Here is a 17,379-nt window from a genome sequence, read left to right on the forward strand (position 1 = left end):
CAAATTTGAAAGTGGTGGGGGTGAGAGGTGAGCGTCGCGACGTCGGGCGTCGAGGATTCGGGAGAGCTCGCGAAAGGCAGGCCAGGCAGGAGCTACGGCAGGCGACGGCCGGGCGGTCGTTTTATTGATCCCGGGGCGCCGCGGCGCTACCCACCCGCGGCGGGGTCGCCTCCGAGAACTTTCCTTTTCCTCGAGGAGGATCCTTTTTTTTCCATCTTTCCGTCCTCTCGACGCTTCTCGCAGGACGAGAACACGTACACACACGTACACACAAGGGAACGTAATTCCGACGTGACTCGAAGTAATTAGGGTCCTGTGGACTCGTCCGAGTCTCGTGCGTGATTAAAAAAAACGTCTCCTTTCGGTGGTCCTTGCGGTGTCGATATCTTGAGAAAAAAGAAAGAAAAAAAAAAAAAAAAAGAAAAAAGAAGAAAAAAACTACGCTCGCGAGTTAATCAGTGAGTAATCGAGCTCGCTGATGTCCCTAAGACGTAAATCGGAGGGATAAGAGGAAGTGTAGAAGTGTAGAAGATAAGAGGAAGAGGGAATTAAGAAAGTGTACGAGCTACGAAGGATCGCTCTTATAGGATCACGGTGTGGGATCATATCGACGATGAAGAATTTATAAGGAGAGTTTCGGGATAGTTCGAAGAAGGGCCCCGAAAGGAGTCGGAGGAGGTCTCTGCTTGGAAGAACACAAGCCGGGTAAGGAAAGCGCCGCGGCGCCGAAATGGGTCCTGCCAGTAGCCGAGAACAAATCGGTGAGCAGATTGGTGATGACGATGGCCTGCAGATTAATCCCAAGAGCAATATCATCGGGAACAACATTGTGAGTATAAATGATTATATTCGATTATATTCTACGTTATACTCTCTCATAATTCTTTTAATCGTCGAGCACGGACACCTGTGATCTTGAAAAATACTGTCGTACGATAATACCTTAACGTTATGATTCATGTTTCACTTTAATGCCATGGAGATGACCTTTGAAATATATTCTACGCGCATATACCTAGATTATAAAGAAGGAAAAAAAAGGAGAAATATATATATATATATATATATATACTTTTTTGTTTTTAACAACAATAATAACAACATTTAAATATAACCTATTAGTTGTATTGGAGATTAAATTATTATAAAATTTTTGAAATATTATTATAAATCACTAGAAATCCTAGTGTCTTTTCGACCAATGATATCTCTGATAATGTCTTTGCAATGAAGAGACGTAGGATTTAAAATCCCGCATCGTGTATATCCTTCTTTTTTGGAATATTATAATCATAACTTCTGTTATTGTAAACTTTTCCATTTGCCTCATAATACAATGTATTTCTGTTTACTAAAATCAATATAGTTATATCAAACTAATCGCGAACTTGACTCAATAGTGTCAAGTTTATTGTTAATGTTCCTGTCGTCCTTACCTCGACTTTCAGAATCGTTTCGACCTTCCTTCTCCTTGCTAATTTCGTGTTCACATCGTAAAGGTTTTCCACGAAACGTGACTCGTGTCGCTATTATCCATCGATCGCAGAGTAAAATGTACTCTGGTTACGATTTCAAAATCGATTTATCCCAACAAGAGCGGAACAATTTTTCTCTTTTTTTTTTTCCTTTTTCCTTTTTTTTTTTTGTATTACGTAATATCCAAAAGCTTCCTGTAAAATAAAAGAAAAGAAAAGAAAGAAGAAAAAAGTATAACGTTTATACGATATTAAAAATCATTGATCATTTATATCAATCATACATTTATTACTTCAAAGAAAAGAAATTCTTTATATGAAGATGAAAGAATTCTTCATATTTGATATGAGCAATTGATGATAAATATTTACCATGACTATTGACTCAGCTTGTATATGTCGAGTTATTCCTAATTTAATACATTCAAAGTAAAATTCTCGTATTTCCAAAATATCCTTGGTTTTAGACGATAAAGGTCACGCAGGAAATAACAATGTTTATTTCTTTTCTGATTCAACGAAGAAATGCATTAAAGAGACAAACGAATAACACAAATTTTAAGCTATAATGTTGTTACAACAGCGTCATGAGAATTCGTCAAAAAAAAGTTTTTTTTCGCGCCAAAGACAACCGCCCATCGTTTTTCTCTTTGAAGTTTTTGAACGATGTTTTTCATTCCCTTTGATCGGCATGAAGTTTTCACGAAAAATAACTCGCGTACAGCTTGAATTCGATCAGGATTTATGGAATCTTTTTTTGTAAAAGAGAGGGGGAAGGGGGAAAAAAATAGAGAAGTATGTAGGAGCAAAAAAGAATCGATCAAATATCATAAGGTTTTTTGTTTTAATATTATTCACGAATAGATATCGTACTTGTTCATCGATGGAAACGTATCATTCTCCTTTTAGACAAATCTATTCTTTATTTTTTCTATATTGACGAATTAAAAAAGCATACAGATTAAAATGCAATGTAAATAATCACGATATACGAGCATTGCATTTTGTCTTACGCATATCCATATGTATATTGTTTTAATTTTCTATATACGTACATGTAAATACAGAATAGACTGGGAAAAATTGATCTTGACATAAGGCTCTATTGAATTCTAATTAAACATACATATATATACATATATATATATATACATACGTATACATATTAAATATATAAGCGTAAATACATGAGAATTAGATCAAATCAAGAATCAGCGCAGTTAAATCATTTTGTTTTGCACTAAAACCTTTTTTTTCTTCTATTTCGTACTTACTGACTATACTTTAAAAATAATGCGAAAAGGGAATAGCTTTTCACGATATTCCTCATATTTTTTATATGTTACGTTTCCTTTGTTTTATACCCTGGCACCACTTTACGCCGCGTCCCAATGTGCGCTTAGTCTTTCACGGTGCGCATAAATCGTGCATTCGTTTGAGGAAAGGAAGGGAGAGAAGAAGGATGATGATGATGACGATGGTGTCGGTGGTGGTGGTGTCGTCAGTGGTGGTGGTTGTGATGGTGGGAGAAGAAAAAAAAGAAAGAAGAGGGGGAAGCTTGGAGACACGATAGGGGGCGGTGGCACAAAGCGCAACGCAACGACACGATGACGACCGAAGAGATCCACGGCCAATCTCGAAATGGACGATGCATATGAATGTCACAGATATTGGATAAAAATTTTTTTAAAACTTCTCTTTCTTTCGCTCTCAATTTCTTTCATTTATTTTTACTTAACGTCAAAATAAGCCATGAAAGAAATAAAAAAGAGGAAGAAAAAAAAAGAACGGAAAGGAAAAGTTAAACGAACGTTGAATAATTATTATTAAAAATTGCGAATTAATTTTGCTAGTTGCATACTGGGTACGTTATGAACATTTAACGCGTTAAGATTAATAATGGAGACAGAGATAAAGAGAGATGGCAGTCGCATTTGTTGGGATAAGGAAGGAGAAGAGAGGGGTGGGGGAGAGAAGAAGAGGGGGAGCAGGGTGGGGACGAGGGTGAGGTTGGGAGAGGGAAGGAAAATCGGACGAGAGTCCACGTCCAAGCTTTGCGATAAGTCGATGATCGGTGGTGAAGAGGCGCGCATTTTCGTATCGCTCTTTCCACGTTGAGCAGCTGGACGTTGTCCAGTCAGGTGGCACGTCCTCTGTCTCTCTTTTACACTTCTTTATTTTCTTTTTCTTTTTCTTTCTATATCTAACTTTTTCTTTCTTTCTCTCTCTTTCCTTCCCTCTCTCTCTTTCTCACTCTTTCTCCCTCTCTCTCCCTCTCTCTCTCTCTCTCACTCCCTCTCTCCCCCTCTCTCTCTCTTAGTCTCTGTCTCTTCCTCTTTCTCTTTCTCTTTCTCTTTCTCTTTCTCTTTCTCTTTCTCTTTCTCAATTCCATTTTCATTCGCGGTCTAGTTTCTTCTTCAAGTCACGCATTGTTTTTTCAGAGCGGCACGCGCGCGCGCGCGCGGGGTGCAATCGGTCGGTTCTCTATTTTGCATATATCTAGTTTGATTTCTTTTTCTCTCTTTTTTCCTTCCTCCCCTCTCTATTTCATTTTCTCCTTTTTCCTTTTCTTTTTCTTTTTCTTTTTCCTTTTCTCTTTTTTTTTTCCCCTCTTTTACGTAAGTTACGTAAAGTTACGAATCGATCTCGCTCGCTAAATAATCGGTTGTTCGTGGTAATCGTTCGTTCTTCTCAATATCATCATGTCACCAAAAAGCAAGGTAAGATAATATTATTTCACCTTTATTATTATTTTCTATTTCGTGATATTCCATTTCTATTTCTTCTTTTTTTTTTTTCTTTTTTTCGTATTTCGTGTTTTTTTCTTTTTTATCTTATGCGGGTTCCTCCTTTTTCCTTCGTTTTTCATCAAATGAAATTGCTCTGGTCTTTTGTTTCTCTTGTTGTTTTCCCTACCCTCCCCCTCCTCCTCTCCCGGCCATTTTTTCTCTTCTTTTCTTTTTCTTCTCCTTTCTTTTTCTCTTTCATACCGACGGAATAACTAGTCTGCGTCAAATTTGTTAGCCCGGGAACGCGAAATCTCGTGACTCGTCGAATTTTTAGACGGACGGACGAAAGGAAATGATAATGGAATCGATCGTGCTGTGGGCGTATACGTTGAATGGGAAAAAAAAGAATGAAGAAATAAAGAAAATAAAAAAGGAAAAAATGAAGCAAAAAAGAAAAAAAAGGGAGGTGAGAAGAGGGAGGGTAAAAAAAATGACAGAAAGAGGGAATTCTTCTTCGGAGTATTATTAAACGAAAGAAAAATCATTGTTTTTCCTTTGAAAAAATAATTTTTCAAAAGAAAATAAAACAAATTGACGGCGATTGGAGAACAATAGTATCCCAACGAGAGAGCGAGAGAGAGAGAGAGAGAGAGAGAGAGAGAGAGAGAGAGAGAGAGAGAGAGAGAGAGAGAGAGAGAGCGAGCGAGTTCTGCACGGATGGATGGCCGCACGCGACAATATGAGGAAATAATAAAAAAATGATTCCAAGTGTCGTCCAATTTCATTATTAACAAATTATTTCGTATATGTTGAAGACATCTCTATTTGCTCTTTTTTTTTTTTGCTCCTCGTCGTTATTCGAAAACGTTTCGGAGGAATTTTGAAGAAGAGGAAGATCAAAAAGAAAAAAAGAAAAAAAAAAGAAAAAAAAAATAGAGAAAATAAAAATGATTCAAGAGATGAAACGAATACTATGAGAGTTCGTTCGTCGATATTTAACCGTCGGTAATCTCTCCAGTTTACCTTTTATCACGTGGTAATTTATAACATTGCTCGTGACGAATCCGAGATCGAGATCTACTTTGCGCCATACGAGGTGTCTTATCTTTTGAGTGTTTATTAGCCTCGTTATCGTTCTATATCGATGTCGAACAAATCTCTCTTTTTCTCTCTCTCTCTCTCTCTCTCTCTCTCTCTCTCTCTCTTCCTCTATCCTTATCTTTTTCTCTAACTACGAGAGCTCGATCGTGGATTACCGAAAAAGTTACGTAGATTTTATTTTCCCTAGGGGAAATAAAAAGAAAAACGAAGAATCGTTGTAAAAAAAAAAAAAAAAGAAAAAAAAAAGAAGAAAAATAAAATAAAATAAAATAAAATAAATTGATTAATATTAATCGATAAATCGATGGAACTTTAACAAAAAGTTTCCTTATAAATTATCTTCCGTTTAAGTAAAGTTCATTGAGCAAGATTTTTAACAGGATGAATCGATTACAATTATCATTTACTATTAATCTAACGATCTTTGAATCATCTTTCCTAAAATCTTTTAATACGTACAAAGTTCCCTAAAAGTTCCATAAAAGTTTCCAAAGTCTTTGTCATCTTTTCAATGGGAAAATTTTCTATATGAAATTTTTTTATTTATATATACATATACACACACACACATATATATATATATGTATATGTATATATATTACGTATACTTCATTTAATCATTTTCATATATAAATATATTTTTTTTTATTTTTGAAATTATACGAAATTTTTGAAAGTTTTTGCAAAGAACAAAATTAAAAAAAAATTAACAATATTAATTCGTTCCCCATATATGACATATTCGAAATGTTAAATGTTAATTCCAAAAAAAAAAAAAAAAAAAAAAAAAAAAGAAAAACAGAAGAGAGAAAAAATCCTCGATGATCTCAAATAATCATATATCTTTATCATTTTGAAAATTTTTCAACCTTTATCCCGTAGACTTTTAACTCGGTGACATAAAAATTTCTTCTTTGAACTTAGCCTTGTACTTATTCAACTATCTATGTTATCCCTTATATCGATTCCGATGTTTTATCGATTTTTATCGAAAGAAAAGAAAAGAAAGGAAAAAGAAAAAAAAAAAAGAAGAAGAGAACTATCTGCATATCAGCACGTATGCATAATTACGAGAGACAAAATCATTTGGGGGAATAAAGAACGGGAGTGAAAAAAATGCATTGAACGCGATATAATTATATCTTGGAAAAGTCGGACAATGGTGGACCGTAGAGAACAAATGTGTGATTCATCGAACGCAACTACGGGGTACGTTGCTCTTCCTTTGGAAAGCGTGCGCGAGTCCACCGCTCAGGCAAGATGGCAAACCGTTTATCGTTTATGCATTTCTTCTTCTAATTGTAAGTATCGCGATCCTAAATAATAAACTGGGACAACGGGAGGAGTCTAAAGTCGTCGAAAACAATATCGTTGTTCCCGACATAGTAAAAATGATGGGAGGTCCTAGATAGTTCGATATGACCTCAACTCGATTTACTCTTATTTTTTCTCTCTCTCTCTCTCTCTATATATATATATATATATATATGTATGTATATATATTTGTATATATGTATATATATATATATATATCTAGCTATCTATCTGTTTCTTCGTCTTTGTCTTTCTCGTAAGCGCCATTGGTGAAGCTTGCTCGTTCGTTCAATCAACGAATTTTTCCGCGAGAGATGAGAAGCAGATGCTTTCGCGTGCGCCTAGCCAGTCTCTCTAATTGTCGCGAGTTATTATCTAATTAATTCATAACCGTCATCATATCGAGCATATACGAGAAACATCGTGGTAGAATCGCGCCAGCGTCGTTTTCATAGTGCTTCGCGTGATCAAACAGTTGATACGATTTTGTCCTTTCCGCTATTAAATAGTAGCTAGTAAAAATCCCAAGGGACTTGTCGTTTTAATAAGTCCATTTCTTTTTCTTTTTTTTCCTTTTTTTTTTCTCTTTTTTCTCTTCTCTCTCTCTCTCTCTCTTTCTCTCTCTGTCTTTCTCTTTATATTTCTATCTCTCTCTCTTGAATTATTCATAAAAAAAATGATGCAGCCCGTAAGTATTCGTTTCTAATAAATTATCTCGATATTTCTTTTTCTTTTTTTTTCCATTTAATTCATCTACGATTAAGATTCGCGATACGATAATGTTTATTATCTACGATTGCTACGTATAAACAATGGAGTTGCTACGTGTCAGTTTAAAATGTTCGTTGATTATTCTTACTATAGATCGCATACTAGAGGATTCGTTGTTTGTTTTCGACGAAAAAATTACCGATAAATTTTTTCAACGTACGGAAGATCGACTACCGGGGGACGGGGCGGGAGGGAGAGCGGGGGAAGAAAAAAAGAAAAAGAGAAAAATATAAATTTTTCCTTTCGAACGGGATAAAAATGAGAAACAAGGAGGAAATAATATGAAAATAAAACAAAATCGTAGAAACAAAGATCGCATGCCTTATGACCGTAAACGATAACGAAAGAATGACTTTATCGATGATAGACGACGAGCGCGAAGTTACGATCAACGGCAAAGACGATAGCGTATAATTTACATTTATTACGATCTATAAATGATCCATTTTGAATTCACTTTTTTCCGTAGGATGGTAGGACATTTTATTATTTATTATTTATGATTTATAATTTATATATTTTATTCTCGACCATTGAAAATATCAAAACATTATGATTTAATACTTTGAAATAGATGAAAGTAAACTTTCGATACTTCTGATATATATTATTTTATTCGATAGATGAATGAAATTGTATATCATTTTCATAATGGTGACTATGATATTAGTATATTATAGAAAATAAAAGAAAAAAAAGAAAAAGAAAGAAGAAAAATAAAAAAATAAAAAAAAAAAAAAGAGAGGAAAAGAGAAAAAGAAAAACAAGAACATTCTCTACGAATATTATCATTTCGTTTCTTCTTTTTCTTTTTATTTTTTTTTTTTTTTTGTATGTATATGTATGTCAGCAAAGACTTCACATACCGATTAATGTTAATTAACTTAGAGTCATTCTCTCTCTCTCTCTCTCTCTCTCTCTCTCTCTCTCTTTTTCTTTCTTTCTCTTTCTCTTTCGAGTTATATTCACGCGAGACCTCGGCGTATCTCGTTTATAGCTCATTGCACATTCCTCAAATGCTCTAAAACAAAAGAGTTCGAAATGTATAAATCTCGCATTTACGGAAGATATTCATACATTGCTCTCGCTTCTCTTATTTTATTTCAATGAGAATAACACAATGAAACGACGATAAAAAGGATATATAGAAGGGCATATAGTAAATATGTTTTATTAAATTACCTTCGAAGTTTTGCGTGTCACTTGAAAAGACTCCGCTTATAACCTCGTCGATCGAAGGAACATTTGAATTTCCCGCTTCTTGTACCTTTTAACCCGTGAATCGACGACATTTATCGGTAGATCTCGCGGCCTTTCTTGATACTTTGTAAAACGTGACTATTGGACAAGGTACAAGTAACCTCGACACACACACACACATACACATATCATTGCAAAACTGCTATGCAACATCAGCGCGTGTTCTCGAAAACGAGAAAAAGAGCCTACGAGATATATCGAATGCAATCGATCTCTCAATCGACCTTATCCGTTATTACTCGGTACGCTTTTCTATAGGTAATACACCTTTTTCTCTTTTCTTTTCTTTTATTTTCTTTTTTTTCTAATTCTTATTTTTATTATTACTATATTTTTAAAATCTATTATTCCATAATCATCGAGACTCTATCATTCGAAAGGAACAAAAATTAACGAGTTAAAGTTCTGTCTATAAGAACAATTCATAAATAATTTTCACGTTTTATTTGTTCGAATGGAAAAATGTATTCGATGCGTATGAAACCATAAGAGACAACGACGTACCGTACGTCGTCACTCACGCACGATCGCGATGTCGTATAAATAGAAGTCATAGCCTATTCGATGAAAACAGAAAGAGAGAGAGAGAGAGAGAGAGAGAGAGAGAGAGAGAGAGAGAGAGAGAGAGAGAGAGAGAGAGAGAGAGAGAAAGAGAAAGAGAAAGAGAAAGAAACGCAACCAAACAGCCAGAGAGAGACAGAGAAAGAGAGAGAGAGAGAGAGAGAGAGAGAAAGAGAAAGAGAACGAGAGAAAGAGTGGCGTCTCTCACGTTGCGTTTACGACAGTGACGTATTGTAAATGCTGGATGTCCACTAAGTGCAGTCCAGTGGCGTCGTCGTCGTCGACGAGCGCGGTTGATGATGATTGTACGTTTGTCGCTTCGAGAACTGGCCGAATAACGCGTGTACATTTTTATTTTTCTCTTGGAATTATATCGTTCGTATAACGAACGTGTAGAATACTGATATCCTTTTTTCTTTTGTCTCTCTCTCTCTCTCTCTTTCTCTCTCTTTCTCTCTCTCTCTCTCTCTCTTTCTCTCTCTCTCTCTTTCTTTCCAATGAGAGAAATAGAGAGAGAGAGAGAGAGAGGAGATAGAAGATACATAGAACGACCACTAACTCTTCTTTCCTTGTTTTCTTTCGCAAAAAGGAAGATTTTCTAACATATATATACATACACAGTTATATACATATACGTATATACATGTATTTATACATGACGCACGCACGCACGCACACACGCACGACACGCATGCATGCATGCATTCGTGCATACATGCATATATACATACATAGTTCGTGCTTCGACCTTTTCGTAGAGAAAACAAAAAAGTGATGAAGAGGACGCGAAGAGACGACCAGTTTTTAGTTCGAAGTACACCAGATAGATGGAGAGGGGGAATCGTTTCTCTCTCTCTTTCTCTTTCTTTATGTCTCTCTCTCTCTCTCTCTCTCTCTCTTTCTTTCTTTCTCTCACTCTGTCTCTTTTTCTCTGGAACTTCCGTGCGTACTACACACGTTCTTTCCTCTCCGTCATTCCTTCTACCTAACGTATTTCCCCCTCCCCCCACCTCCCTTCCTCACCCTTCACCGTCATCGTCACTGCCGTCGCCGTTGTCCGCTGCTTCATAGTGTTAACTCTCTCCCCTCTCCGCCCTTCTCACTCACTCGCTCTCTCTCTCTCTCTCTCTCTCTCTCTCTCTCTCTCTCTCTCTCTTTCTCTCAGTCTCCCCTCCTCCCGCAACATCTCTCCCTTGTACACGTTCACTCACTCACCGTAGACTGACTTCGCGGGGGCACGCACGCACGCACGCACGCACGTACGCATGCATGCACGCTCGTTCGTTCGAGCGTGCCTATGTCAGTGCGATAGTAACTTGCACCGTGTGCGGAAGAAGAAGTGCAGATGAGCGTGAGCGAAGAACGAGCATGGCAGCGGATTACGACGAGTGATATACTCCTCTCGACGGACGCGCGCGCGAGTTTTGTCGTGTGTGTGTACCCGAGAGAGAGAACCTAAGGGAAGAAGGACTCCTCTCTCTCTCTCTATTTCTATCTCTCTCTCTTTTTGTCCCTTCCTCCCTTCCTCCCCTTTATCCTTAATACTATTCTTTACCTTTCTGTTTCTCATTGCTCTCTCTCTTTCTCTCTCTATTCTCTCTTTCCCGGCCTGTTTTCGCTATCCTGTCTTTCTCTCTCTCTCTTTCTCTCTGTCTGTCTGACTGTCTTTCTTTCTCCCTCTCTGTATATTGAATCTCTACTCGTTTATACTCGTTTCTCTTCCCCTCTCTTCCCCTCTGTCTGTCTGTCCACGTCTCTCTCTCTCTCTCTCTCTCTCTCTCTCTCTCTCTCTCTCTCTCTCTCTCTCTCTCTTTCTGGTCGTATACTTTATTCTTTATTCTTTCGGCCGATTCTCCTCCTTCTGTCCGTTTCTTAACGCGGCGCGCGCGCGCAGCTGCGCGCACTCTACGAAAATAGAACTCTGAACGTTAAAAAAGAGGAGCCGAGGAAGGAGCGAGGAGAGTGACTATAAGGCGGTCGTTAGAATGTCGCGCGTGTCGCTCAACAAGTCGCAGTACAGCACGTACGGCTCGCGTCGCGTGCGAAAAATCAGCACGGTATGTATTAAGTAGGGATTATCTTTTTCCGTTTTATTAATTATTTCACACCAAGAACCACCATCTTTCTTTTTTTTTTCTCCCTCTCTCGATCTCTCTCTCTCTCTTTCTCTCTCTCTCTCTCCTGATGGCAGTGACTACATACAACACGTCTTTGTTCCCCGCTGTGATTCAGAATCTCCGTGGAACACGTGACTAGCCTTGACAGTAGTAGCACTTCATGCTTTCGGTCTTCGAATACCTGGCTCGAATCTAATCTTTTTTAATTTTGTCCTTATCGACGGCCCTATCGTAGTGTCCTCTGTCTTTTTTTTTTTTTTTATTTTTCTTCTTTTCTTTTTTCTCTTCCTCTAACATTTGAAAATTTTATACTCGTGCTTATTTCCTTAATTATGTATGACGAAAATATTACGAGCGAAGTTATTTTCTTTTTCTTTTATTTTTTTTTTATTTTTTTTTTATTTTTTACCTTCATGCACCAATACGTGTGTCATGCTTTTCTTTTTTTTTCTTTTCTTTTTTTTTTTTTACATATGTATATACATATAAGAAGAATAGAGAAGGGTGGAAAAAATGAGCGGGCATTTTGAATGCGTCCATGTATATTGTATTGTATGAGGAATAAAGTAGTATTAGTAATACTGGTAATGGTAATAGTAGCGGTAGTAATAATAATAATAATAATAATATTAATATTAATATTAATAAGAATAATAATAATAATAAAAATAATAATAATAATAATAGTAGTACTAATAATAATATATCGTCGTTCAAGAATTTTATTCGATGTCAAGAAAAAAAAAAAAAAAAAAAAAAAGAAAAAAAAAAATGTGATTAATTCCCAATATACTTGACAATTCTTTCAAGGATTAATTAACGTTTCATGTGTGTTCTCTCATGCGTTGGCTACTATCATCCGACAATGATCGTTGTAGCGCGCGTCCTTATTTATTTATTTACGCGCATTGCCAGAGAGAAAGAGAGAAAGAGAAAGAAACTCCGCGCGTCTCTTCGTATGAAAGCCGCGTATGAAACAAAACAAGGTCGAAAGCGAGCGTCGCCCGTTAGCTTCGTGCCCCCCGGCGTTAGGTGGCGTCACGTAACATTGGCAATTCTAATGACAGCGAAACAGCTGATCGACTTGTGTCTGACCTTCTACTCGAAGCTCTCTTCTTATAAGTCAATCGTGTAGTGATTGTCTTGAAACTCTTGGATCCAAAATGATTTTAAAAATCTATTCCAAATGTATGTTACATTTTCTATATCGATTTAGATCGTTATTCGAAATATCAAATCAAATCAAATCATATCGAATTTTAAATTTAGAATAGATCTAATAAAATAGAATATTTTTACTGGGTTCGTATCTTTTATTTACGAAAAATAAAATATGACGATGATAATGACGATAACGACGACGACGACGACGACGACGAAGGAATCCTAAATTTAATAAAAAGAAAAGAATATTTCACGGGAACGAAGAAAGTTTTAACGTTTTAGAGATTAGCCATTCTAAATTTAGAAGGAAATGCTATTAATTCTAAATTTAAATAACAGAAGATGATGCGTAAACGTTTAGAAACACGTATGCGCACACGTAGTTTCCTTGTTTATACGGAAATATTATAGATATAGGAGGCCTCGTAAGATAAATAAGCAATCGAGAATGAAACATGCCGTGCGAAATGTTTAGCATCGTAACTAGCTAGCGCATGTTCGCGCAAGTGTTCCTCGCAATTATATAGAACATCAATCTTGCGAACAGATCAATGTAATTATTGTTAAACGTTAATTAACATAGATTGAATTATCGTATATATTAGAGTTACGCATTTCTAGGAATAATATTTATGAAATGAAATAATTCTTATAACTATTTTATTACGAGATGATAACGTGTTTGAATCGATCGAAAATGATTTTCTTTTCTTTTTTTTTTTTTTCCTTTCTTTTTTTATTTCTTTTTTTTTCCTTTCTTTTTTTATTTCTTTTTTTATTTAGTCATCCGCTATATTATTTATTCATTTTGCTGGATAGTCGTATTATTTAACATTTTCTTCTTCTTCTTTTTCTTCTTCTTCTACGTTTTATGTAAACGTATGCGGGCTTTTATCATTAAATCCAACGTTAAATAGTAAATCTAGTCGCGGGCATTGATAAAATCAAAGCTAAGCATTTATAATATCTCGTTGCTTGCGTTTGCATTTTAAGATCATCTCGTTGTGGTGCAAACTGGTAGGTGTAACTACTGGGCTATCGCATTACATTCCGCACGTCGAGAGTTTACTTAGGAATTGACTCGTTTCTTTTCATCGTTCTTTATATATTATTCCGGGAAACAAATCTGCTTTTTCTTTTTTAAGCATGCTTCTCTCTCTCTCTCTCTCTCTCTCTCTCTCTCTCTCTCTCTCTCTCTCTCTCTCTCTCTCTCGATATTATTTCGCTACGAGGAAAACCTCTTTTGCTCCATCTCGAAACGCGCAAAACAATTTCAATCCGCCATTTTATTATTCTTACTTTTCATTTTATTTCTTTTTATTTTTATTTTTTTTTTTTTCTTTTTTTTTTCCTTATTCCTAACGACCAACGATAAATTAATTCGATACAATTGAGAAGAATAACGTGTTTCAGTGACTTTTGTAAGTCGCGAATAATATCCATGAAATCAAATAATCTTTAAAGCGTTTAAGGTGAGTCGGATTGACGTTGCTCGAAGCAAGGACGTGGCATAAGTTTTCCATTAACATTACTTACATATAAGTTTGACGATTAATTTATCTTTGTCGATCGAAGAACGCACGTATGCGTTTTTCTTTTCTTTTTTTTTTCTTTTTTTTTTTTTTACGCGTAATACCATTGAAATTTGTATTACGAATGTGGGGCAGGGAGGGAGTAGGAGGAAGGAAATAAATGGATAGACTGAAATAATTAATTTTCATAGCCTTAAATATAAATAATATATTTGAAATTATAATTCACGAAGAATTTCAATAATCGAATATATATATACACACACATATATATATATATATTTTGTCGAGAAATCATAATTAAATTAATGATTTGCTTTACAAAATCAATTCATAAATCTATCAACAGGTTCGTAATTTTTGTTTCTTTTCTTTTTTCTTTTTTTTTTTTTTGTTCTTTTTTTCCAGACGGAGAGCGAGTACTCCGTAGAAGAGCAATCGAGACTAACAGGAGCAGATGGAGCGGCCGATGAGACGTCCCCGGAGGACGAAGGAGGATCTCTTTGCGAATATCATGACATACCACCACCTCCGGACGGTGGCTATGGCTGGGTGGTTGTGTTTGCGTCGTTTATGTGTAACATGATAGTGGATGGGATCGCATATACATTTGGCGTTTTCCTTGGCGAATTCGTTAAATATTTTGGGGAGGGGAAAGGCAAAACTGCTTGGGTCGGTTCTTTACTCTCTGGCATGTATCTTAGTGCTGGTACGCAAAATTTTTACACTTAAATTTTCCATTTCTTCTATATAAATTATGCACTGCCTTCTCTACTATTGATTCCTTCCACTGCTACTCCTTTTTCTTTTTTTCTTATTCTCTTTTACAGGACCTGTTGTCAGTGCTCTGACTAACAAATATGGTTGTCGGGCTGTCTGTATGGCAGGAAGTTTTCTAGGAGCTGCGGCATTTGTATTATCGACATTTTCAACCAGTGTAAATATGCTTATGATGACTTACGGTGTGATGGGAGGTGCGTAATGTGCACCGAATGAATTAACCAATAGTATCTATTATATTTAACTGGTGTCATTCTTTTAATGCTTTCTTTCAGGTATCGGCTTTGGTTTAATATATCTTCCTGCGGTAGTTTGCGTAGGCTATTATTTTGAAACCAAAAGATCTCTTGCTACGGGCATTGCGGTATGTGGCTCAGGGTTTGGCACGTTTGCATTTGCTCCTCTTGCCACCATGCTGTTAGAAGCATACAGTTGGAAGGGGGCAAATTTAATCTTAGCAGGCCTTATTTTAAATTGCGCAGTAAGTAAAGAAACCCGTAGGATTATTTATATTCCTTAAGGATATATTATTTAAAATATTTTTGATTGCGACAATGAGACTTATTTGTAGGTATTTGGAGCAATGATGAGACCCCTCGAATATCCAAAAACTTCTTCTGTAAAGCCATTGTTACAAAGAATGGCAGAGGAGAAGAGGTTTCAAATGGAACGTGGAAGTATAGGTGGTTCTTATTTCATGGTGCAACTACCTGATGGATCTATGGAGAAAAGAATGAAAATGCCTATTAATATTGATCCGGGTGTACACTCCAGCTTCAATTTAGATCAATTAGTGCCTGGTAAAATCTTAAGAGTTTTTGTCATATTTAAAAAGTGCATCCTTAGTAATATAATTTAATGTATAGCTCATTGAATAATCATGATATTAAAGGAACTCCTTTAACACCAGTTCCAACGGTGCCGACCCTACCAACTATATCGGAAGTAAAAGTACAAGAACACTCATCCAGCGGGGCAACTAGTAATAGTGGTAGTATGGATTTAAAAAGCGCTTCTACCAAATCAAGAAGTAAAAAGAATTTAAATGAAAAAGACAAGGATACGATAGAGAAACCCGAAGGTGATATTATTAAGCCGATAATTCCAAGGAACGCTTCGCAACCAGCTTTTACTACACATGTGCAAGGTTTGCCTAAAAATGGTTCCGTACCATTCTTCGATAGAATCCGTAAAACAAGTACCGGTGAAAGATATAAACCAAGTTTAAGCGCTATAAAGAATTCTAGAACAACCCTGAATTCAAATGGAGACATTCGAAAAAGTTTACATTTAAGACTTTCCACTAGCAGTGTATTAGGATCACGTAATAACAATGCAGAAGTTGAGGTAATATTACTTTACAATTATTCAATTTTTTTTTTTATTTATTCAATGATTTTTTACAACACTATTTGATATCGATTTTTTTTTTGATTTTATTTTATTTTTTTCTTCCTTTTTAGGACGGTGAAAGCATAACTTTTACGACAAGTACATCTCGTATACCGAAGGAGAAGCCTTTAATGATTCGTCCTTTATCAAGGAAAGATATATTTTACAGCGGTAGCGTGGTTAATCTGCCAGAATATCAAAGTCAAAAGTCTCTTGCTAATTATCGTCAAAGTGTCATTTCAATTCCGAAATCTGTACGTGGTGAAATAAAAGATATCGATATAGAAAAAGCGCCTCAACGTGAGTCGACAATTAAATGTATTTAATTTTCAAATGTCGACAACGGTTGAACGAAATTTTAAATATTACAATGAAATATTTCAGAACCATTGTGCCCCTGCTTAATTTTACCTGACTCATTTAAAGAAGCTTTAGCCACAATGATGGACGTATCTCTGCTAAAGGATCCAGTTTTTCTTCTTATTGGAATAAGTAATGTCTTCGGTATGGCAGGATTATATGTTCCTTTTGTATATCTCGTAGATGCTGCTATCTTAGACGTAAGTATGAAATTTTTATTACAAGTAATATTTTAAGACTTTTTCTACAAAATTATTTATATTATACTAATAATGATTTGAGCGGCTCAAGATTTATATGGTAATCAAAATTTATATGGGACTACCTACTTCAGATATATGTATATATATATATATATACATATATCACTTAAACAGTTTTCAAAGTATAGTTTAACATGTCCGTATGATTTATTATCGTCATTAGAACATTCAAAGCTTTTATTGGAAAAGTCCAAGGTATCTCATATTATTTTTTGATTGTCCATTAATCATCCTTCGTCGCTTTCACATAAGAATGACGAGACTCATCCTTTTTTTACATTTATCTAAAATCATTATTAGCAATCTGAGTTTCTCTTCATTAGGTTCAAACAATTTCAAGGATTTTTCATTGATTGAATAAAGATAATTCGAATGAGTTAACATTTAAATGAGAATTCTGATAGGTTTGACAAAACATTTAAACGACCGTCGTATTTTTCGACACTTAAGATTAGAGAACACTAGTATCGTTCTTTTTTGCGCTTAGGGATATGATGATGGCATCCATATTTTTAATTTATGTTTTATCAATCAAATTGATGCTATTGTTATAAACAAGA

General features: G+C 35.6%; 1 protein-coding gene and 1 long non-coding RNA gene across 7 annotated transcripts in view; one reads left to right on the forward strand and one right to left on the reverse strand.

The window, feature by feature from the left end:
* Positions 1–590: 590 nt before the first annotated feature.
* Positions 591–17,379, forward strand: part of LOC118446252 (monocarboxylate transporter 9) — a 21,882-nt gene continuing 5,093 nt past the window's right edge. Inside the window, exons 1-8 of one of the 5 annotated variants that reach the window (XM_035876693.2) lie at positions 591–829; positions 14,433–14,733; positions 14,855–14,998; positions 15,080–15,285; positions 15,376–15,604; positions 15,697–16,151; positions 16,268–16,496; positions 16,581–16,756. In XM_035876693.2, the coding sequence (XP_035732586.1) occupies positions 731–829; positions 14,433–14,733; positions 14,855–14,998; positions 15,080–15,285; positions 15,376–15,604; positions 15,697–16,151; positions 16,268–16,496; positions 16,581–16,756 (1,839 nt within the window). In that variant the 5' untranslated portion in view covers positions 591–730. Of the gene's footprint in view, positions 830–4,030; positions 4,196–7,280; positions 7,308–9,462; positions 11,269–14,432; positions 14,734–14,854; positions 14,999–15,079; positions 15,286–15,375; positions 15,605–15,696; positions 16,152–16,267; positions 16,497–16,580; positions 16,757–17,379 lie in introns of those variants that run through there. The other 4 variants (XM_035876694.2, XM_035876696.2, XM_085659756.1 and 1 more) reach the window with 4 other exon arrangements.
* Positions 1,128–9,259, reverse strand: LOC118446264 (uncharacterized). Of its 2 annotated transcripts, none has more exons than XR_004839542.2 (3): positions 8,573–9,259; positions 1,437–1,670; positions 1,128–1,351 (listed from the first exon to the last, which is right to left on the reverse strand). It is a non-coding gene; the product is annotated as an uncharacterized LOC118446264 (long non-coding RNA). The 2 variants fall into 2 exon arrangements; XR_014982646.1 differs by lacking the exon at positions 8,573–9,259 and adding an exon at positions 1,848–3,706.

This window comes from Vespa mandarinia, chromosome 10 (genome assembly GCF_050613455.1).
Source record: "Vespa mandarinia isolate Hongniang chromosome 10, ASM5061345v1, whole genome shotgun sequence".
In the NCBI taxonomy this organism is placed as follows: Eukaryota; Metazoa; Arthropoda; class Insecta; order Hymenoptera; family Vespidae; genus Vespa; species Vespa mandarinia.